At 34.3% G+C, this 8,314-nt stretch overlaps 1 protein-coding gene across 1 annotated transcript in view; it reads right to left on the bottom strand.

The window, feature by feature from the left end:
* Window positions 1–7,445: 7,445 nt before the first annotated feature.
* Window positions 7,446–8,314, bottom strand: part of LOC115239575 — a 2,748-nt gene continuing 1,879 nt past the window's right edge. The window contains exon 4 of the mRNA XM_029814171.1: window positions 7,446–7,748. Within this exon, the coding sequence (XP_029670031.1) occupies window positions 7,695–7,748 (54 nt within the window). The 3' untranslated portion in view covers window positions 7,446–7,694. The remainder of the gene's footprint in view (window positions 7,749–8,314) is intronic.

Below are 8,314 nucleotides of genomic sequence, written 5' to 3'. Positions count from 1 at the left end.
TATATTGGCAATTTTTTTTCTCATTTCTTTCAATTTTATTTATATTTAAAAAAAAAGAAAAATTTATTCTTTCAATTATTTTTCAACTATTTTTCTTATTATTTTTTCTGTATATAGAGACAGAAATTATGTACAAAAGAATGAAAAAATATATATGGACATATTTTATATATAATTTTATATATATATATATGTATAATGAAAAAGATAAGGGAAGGTGGGTGGAAAGGAGGTTTACTGGAGGTAGAGAGTGAGGAAAGGGGAGAGGAGAGGAGAGGAGAGAGAGAGAAAGAGAAAGAGAAAGAGAGAGAAAAAGAATGGAATGGTAAAAGAAAGATTTAAATGGCATGACAGGATAAAAAATAAAAATTTGTAGTTAGTGTAAAGAATCGTTTATCAATACAAATAGCTCTGAAGGAAACGAAGATTCCCCAGAGAAAGATAGCGTGCGGTTAGATAAAAGTAGATATTAAGTTAGATTTAAGTTAAGCCTGCGGCACACGGTACGATTTTGCATACTAGATCGCATGCGAGACATTTTGCTAGCAATTATAATGGCTATGCAACTTGAAATATTATGTGCTGCGTGTTGCTGTGCGTGCTAGCATGCTAGTTTTTGGTAATAGGTTCGGTGCTATATTTCACTATGGTTTTGTTGCTAGCTGCAGACGATACTACGACAAAAACGCAAAAAATAAAAATAATAATAAATATAAAGACAAAAGTTATATATACATATATAAGTAATTATGTATTTTATTTATAATTATGGTGATATTAATTGAATATGTATATAATTAATTAAAAATGACAAATTTTTCCTAACCTAATAAAATTTAAAACATTTTATTAATTCTTCCATAATAAATATTTTGAATCGTACCTTGACTAGATAAGCAATCATTGGCTATTATCTAGAATCTAGAGGATTTTTAGAGTCTTGAAGAATTTTGTTGAAATCTCTAGAAATTTTATAACTAAAATATTGACCCAACACGTAAGATAATCTGCACGTGTGAAGCCAAAACTAGTAACACTCGTATGATTGGAACATGTAGAATACTTCGCTAAACAGCACGCAACGAATCAATTAACAAAATCAGTACAAAAAATCGTACCGTGTGCCGCAGGCTTTATATTGGATAAAGTGAATATTAAGGGGATTTAGTTGTAGAGGAGGGTATGCATTTTAAGCAATTTGGGGAGCACGTAGGGATTGTTGGGATCACATTTTTTTTACTCAGTTTCACTTGCTAAACTCGAAAATTATAGTTAAAACAATCTTAGTATCCAGGAAAAATTTTGAGAGACATTTTAAACAAAAGAAAGCAATGGTTGATTTTATTATTTTCTCGAGCCATCTCAATAAATTTTTCTCATATTTTTATTAAAACTGTGGTTTTTACTTTTGCACTAAAGAATAAATAATATTTTCTAGTAAAAGCTATTATTATAGAGCATCTATGAAATGGAATACTATGAATCGCAATAATAAGGCCTACAAATGAATGTTTCTTATATAGAGGAGGGGATTTAAGGCGACAGGAGGCAAACAAACCAAGCATCCATCTCTTCCCTGGCAGCGGCACTGTCGTATCTGTGTAGAGCATTTACATACTCTTCCAGCCCGACAAATAATTGTTAGAAAACAATATTTGCGGATCTGAAAAAATATGCGAAGTACGAGTGGCTGAATCGGGAATCGAACCCGAGTCTTTTATTTCGCTTTCCGGGCAACTGCTCTTACCACTAAGCTATTCATACCTCACATCTTATGCCACTTTAACACGATTTATACGACTCCAGAGCGATGTTGGAATCTCGCTTAATGGATGCAGTGCCGACTGCCACGGAGACTCGAAAATTATAGTTAAAACAATCTTAGTATCCAGGAAAAATTTTGAGAGACATTTTAAACAAAAGAAAGCAATGGTTGATTTTATTATTTTCTCGAGCCATCTCAATAAATTTTTCTCATATTTTTATTAAAACTGTGGTTTTTACTTTTGCACTAAAGAATAAATAATATTTTCTAGTAAAAGCTATTATTATAGAGCATCTATGAAATGGAATACTATGAATCGCAATAATAAGGCCTACAAATGAATGTTTCTTATATAGAGGAGGGGATTTAAGGCGACAGGAGGCAAACAAACCAAGCATCCATCTCTTCCCTGGCAGCGGCACCAATGCGCCAAAACTAAACCCTGAGATCAAAACTGCCTTGTCGGCTTTGGCGATAAAGAAAGATACCTACCAATATTTGGCTCAAAATCAGCTGAGAGCCGGCATTAACGCTATTGGCGCAGCGTTAACGGAGGTATTTATTGTGCACAGCTCCGTTCGTGTTCACTAAATTAATGAAACCGATAGCTTAGAGTTTGAGGGCGAAAGAGTTTTTGTCGGTATTCTATCTTGATGATATTTTCTTGTTCGGACAATCAGCAAAAGAGTGTCGAAAAAACGTCATAGAAACCAAAGAGTTATTAGAAACTGTAGGTATGATTTTAAATCTAGAGAAATGTAGGCTCGTGCCGTCGAAAGAGATAAAGTTTCTCGGTTTTCTGTTCGATTCGGAAAAATATTGTCTAAAATTGACCGAAGAAAAAAGGGTTCAGATATACGATCTAGCAATGAAATTCCGGGATCTCCGTCGTTGTAAAATCAGGAAATTTGCAGAATTTATCGGAACTCTAGTAGCCGCGTGTCCTGCAGTTAGGTACGGAACTTTGTACACAAAGAGCCTGGAAAGAGAAAAATTTTTAGCGTTGAGAAAAACAAATGGAAATTATGATAGAGATATGATGATTTCGGAGAAAATATTGCCGGATTTAGATTGGTGGATAAATAATATAATGTTGTGCACTAACCCAATAAGGGAAGACCAGTTTGAGATGGAAATCTTCAGCGATGCATCCCTAAAGAGCTGGGGAGTTACCTGTGTCAATGAACGGACACACGGTTTTTGGAATAGTCAAGAACGAGAGGAGCATATTAATTTTCTCGAGTTAAAAGCCGTATTTTATGGACTAAAATGTTTCGCTGAAGATAAACGTTCGTGTGAAATATTACTACGCATTGACAACACAACAGCGTTGTCGTATATAAATCGTATGGGTAGTATTCAATTTCCGAAGTTGTCAAGGCTAGCTAAAGAAATTTGGCAGTGGTGCGAAACGCGCAATCTGTGGATTTTCGCTTCCTACATTAGCTCTAATGAGAATAAAGATGCAGATGAAGAATCAAGAGTCATACAAACCGAAACCGAATGGGAATTAGCTGATTGGGCTTACAAGGAAATAAAACTGACATTCGGGAATTTCGATATAGACTTGTTTGCGTCAAATGTGAATGCGAAATGTAAAAAATTTATCTCTTGGCACAGAGATCCGGAAGCTTGGGCTGTAGATCAGGCTCAGACAGCAAGAATTCTTGAATTTTTAACGCATTGTTTAAAGCAAGTTAAAACATACGGCACTCTAAATTCATACAGATCAACTGTAGCGTTAATCGTTAGAGAAGAGATAGGGCAAGACCCGACTATTAAAAGATTCTTTCGCGGTACAGCTCATTTACGGCCTCAGAATTCGAAATATGAGGAAATCTGGGATCCAGACCCAGTGTTGTGTTATGAAAACGCTTTGGCTCCACAAGACATTATCGCTTGAACTGTTAACTAAGAAACTAGTCATGTTGTTGGCTTTAGCTACGGCTTAACGGAGTACAAACACTTACAAAAATAAGAATAAGTAATATTTAAAAAGTTGAAACAGAAATAAGAATAAAAATAACAGATCGAATAAAAACATCAGGTCCAGGAAGGTTCCAGTCGTTGTTACTACTGCCGATCTTCAAGGAACAACCACGGCTATGTGTGGCAACGGTTTTATGTCAATATATAGAGCTCTCGGCACGTATAAGAGCTGAGAATCAAAATATATTGTTGCTGACGCATAAAAAACCGCATAGGGCGGCGACAACATAGTCAGTTAGTAGATGAATTAAAAGTATAATGGCTAAAAGTGATATAGAGGTAGACATTTTTGGCTCACATAGCACAAGGTATGCGGCTACGTCGGCGGCATTTCGAAGAGGTATAGATATTGATGCAATTTGGAAAGCCGCAGGCTGGACGGCAAAATCGAACGTGTTTGCACGATTTTATAATCGGCCCGTTATGGAAAATATGAGTGTAGCAAATGCTGTTATTAATGCAATCACTTAAGTCTGTTACCAAAACTTATTATTAGTCGTTTATAGTCGGTTACCAAAGTTTATTAATAGTCGTTTATGATTTAAGAAGTGTATTCTAAAAGTTGTGTGTTTTAATACGTTCAAATACAAATTGCATTAAACTTTAAACAACTACGCATTGATCTAGAGGACAAGACGACGCAGCATAATTATACGATCAAACGAACTTACCTAAGTGATGTTCGATCGTGATTATGCTAGGCGTCTTGTCCGAATAGATCAAACCCACCCTTCTATCCCCAACCCTTTTTGATCTATTCATTAAGCAATTTGTTGGCTTTCAAATGTAATGGTGTTGAGTTGTCATGGAGATACCGGACCGCCCTCTATAGCCGGGGCGCAAGTTTTAATCGGAATTTGAAAACTGTGGCGAATCGAGCAACTGACGTTACTACGCATTGATCTATTCGGACAAGACGCCTAGCATAATCACGATCGAACATCACTTAGGTAAGTTCGTTTGATCGTATAATTATATGTATTTATATGTTTTAAAAGAAATATATAGATTTGTAATTAATAAATACTTCTATACGTCGGCGGCATTTCGAAGAGGTATAGATATTGATACGATTCGGAAAGCCGCAGGCTGGACGGCGAAATCGAACGTGTTTGCACGATTTTATAATCGGCCCGTTATGGATAATACATTCGAAAGACACCATATTTTAAATACTAATGATATAAAATTAAAAAAATAATATGTTGTATATTAATTATAGTAAAAGCTATATTTAGTGTAGAAAAGAGAAATGTTACTGAAAATGTGTTAAATAGAAACAATATGTTTAGTCAAAAATGAATGTATTAGTTTTGTAATTTTATTTAAAATATTATATTCCATAGTTCCAACTATAAACGATCTTTTTGCAAGTGAATGATTTTGGATTGTAATATCTAACGAATAGATTTCACTTAGTTCACTATAAATATCTATGAATTTAGATACTTTTAATTATATCAAAAAAAATCAAAAGTGATGTAGAAGAATTCTTAGAAAAATACTTAGAAAAATGTTTTAATTTTAATATCCTAATTCTATGTAAAGATAAAGATATATGGGCTCAATAGTTTGATAACGAATTTTTAGGAATCTTCGTGAGTGTCAACTAAAATCGATATCCAGATTCTCTCATATTTATTATTCATATCTAATGCGCAGAGGAATGAGACGGGGGGGGGGGGGAATAGTTGACAATGGTAAAGACGGAACAATCATTTTCACATTGAGTATTTGAAAAAAAACAAAAATCTTCGTGTCCTATGAGATATATGCATATATGCAATACTCTCTATTTCTCTCCTTTTCCGCCACTATAAAAAAACAAGCCCTCTACCTAAAATCAAAGAAGAAAGAAGTCTAATTTATTTTTTAGTACAAGTAAAAGCCACGATTTTAATAAAAATATGATAAAAGAAATTTGCTGAGACGGCTCGAGGAAATGATAAAATCAATCGTTGCTTTCTTCTGTTTAAAACGTGTCTCTAAATTTTTCCTAAGTACTAATTGTAAGACTATTTTGACTATGATTTTCTGGTTCAGCAAGTGAAACTGAGTGAAAAAAGGGTGATCCCAACGATCCCTGTGTGCTCCCCAAACTGCATACCATCCTCTAGTTGCGAGACTTATATGTTGTGTTAAGGAGATGTGTGCGCACGCGCGTGTGTATGTGTGTATGTGTGTGTGTGTGTCTGTACGGTAATATTAAGTTTAGTTCTTAGGTATTTTTTTGTATTTTTTTTTATTATACATATATGTTGAGACGGTTACTCCTTTGTAACTCTTAGGGCCAATTTTACCAAGCCCGGTTAGATGAACCGACGGTTAAAATTAGTAGGGTGGTTAACTGAAATGATATGAATGCTATGGTTTTCCTTCACCTCTATTTTCTGTTGGCGATCCTGCTAATTTTAACCGTCGGTTCATCTAACCGGACTTGGTGAAATTGGCCCTTAGAGAAACAAATATAAGGAATCTATCTAATAAAATATATACACGAATAGAACTGTTACATCGCAATTAGTATAAATTAAAATAAGATGATATTACTCGACAAAAACATTCGCATTTCTTAATATTACTTGATTCTCCCTCCCCCTCCCCCTTTCCTTCTCTCTCTCTCTCTCTCTCTCTCTCTCTCTCTCTCTTTTCATTTTACTACATAATCCTCTTTATAATCTTTTATTTCGCCAAATACATAATAACCAAACAAGGATGGAAATATGTTACAAATTATGTTTGTCAACTTATAATCGCCATAACTTGTTTACGACAGCAATTGATCAAATAATTGACAAATTATAACAGCTTAATTTTGTTCATGACTGCACGGATCCTTTTTACATGTATAACTCGCATGGTAGTAAGCGCTTTTTCTATGTTCGTATCGTATGGGAGAAAATCGACGCAGCATCGTTCAAGGATCGCAATTTTGCAATATGTCGTAATTCAAATCGGTTGCTTCATTAAAGAAGTAACATACAGACGAACACATTGATCTAGATTACATTGCACTGCATGTAAAAATCTAGATAGATAGTACACATTGCCGTGAAGTTGTGAAATCAGTTGTTGAGTTGGAAATAACATCATGACGCGATACGATTAATCAAACGCCGTTGCCATATGTCTTTGCAAATTAGATATCGTAGAAAATAAGATCTAGCGATTTGCTCATGCAAAACGCGTTTACACACAAAGAGGAAGAGAAATTTTCGAGAGAAATAAAGCATCTACATCAAAGATGTATTACGGATAGCCCACAAGATACAAAGATATTCTTTTCTGCTTGTATATATTTGATCTTTGAATAATGTTGTAAAATCTCATCAGTTAATGAATATGTAGAGATGATAAGTCATGTACAATGTATATATCAATTGCATGCACAGATAAGCAAGCGCACGAGATAACTCGTATCATACTGTAATATTTATTATATTGCTTTATAGATAAATTGTTAATTAGTATAGAGTAAATTGTTTCAATTAATTTTTAGACATTTTTATATTCTAAAAATTTGTGCTTACTAAGCATAGAGTCAATTTGATTTTCAGTAATTGTTTTAAATAGATATCTAATTCAAAGAGTTGTACTTTAATTAAAATTTTAAATTTTGTCTATTTATATCCTTAATTTGGTTTAAATTTATGATTTAAAACTTATTTTTTTTTTTGCTTTTGGAATAATGGATACATATAGATATGAAACGAAGGCCAATGAGCCAGTTTCGCTTGGCATTTGGTTTTGATGTCGACAAATTTTTCTTTTCTTCCGTGACAAGAAAAACTAGTTTACGATATACTTGCGACACTGTAGGCAGAATTATGAGAATTGGTGATATTCGAGCTGACTTTATGGTAAAGTATTGACGATAGTTTCGAATCCTGGTACTTTCGGATTTAGCTATGCTGTTGATCCATGTTGCTACTTTTTGAGCTCACGACGGTCGTTTATGAAATTCATTGAGAAATCCTTGATAATCCTCTATAATCTAGTAAACAATGTGTCACTAGTTTATTAATAATATGCAACAATTGCTAATACGCACACACATTATGTACACATTATATATTATATGTATATACGAGTATACCAGGTATTTTAGGGCCCCTGTTATAAACTTTGAGAGGTGATAGGACTGTGAAAGTATCGTTTTTTATTAAGCAATCCCTGTCCTCCGACCTTAAGGAGCTCCGCGTCCTGGAATCCTGGCGCCTGTCGGTAGGCAACCTAACGGTGAAGAGCACAGATCTGGGTATTTTAATCAGTTCTTCCCTGTTGTCAACAAGGAGTGGAGGTGACTACACAGTACTTTTGACATGTCTCCAGAGATAAAAATCAAGAGGGTTGAGGTCACGAATGCGACAGGTCCCCCTCTCCCTATCGCTTAAGGACGCGTCGGAGGACAGGAGTTGCTGAATAAAAAACGATGTTTTTACTGAGTCCTATCACCTTTCAAAGTTTGTAACAAAGGTCCTGAAACACTCTGTGTATATAGATATATATATATATATATATATATATATATGTGTGTGTGAAATATAAGATATTATACAT

Source organism: Formica exsecta, unplaced genomic scaffold (assembly GCF_003651465.1).
Source record: "Formica exsecta isolate Colony F162 unplaced genomic scaffold, ASM365146v1 scaffold388, whole genome shotgun sequence".
Classification (NCBI taxonomy): Eukaryota; Metazoa; Arthropoda; class Insecta; order Hymenoptera; family Formicidae; genus Formica; species Formica exsecta.
Note: the sequence above shows the minus strand (reverse complement) of the source record. Positions and strands in the feature narration are given on the sequence as shown.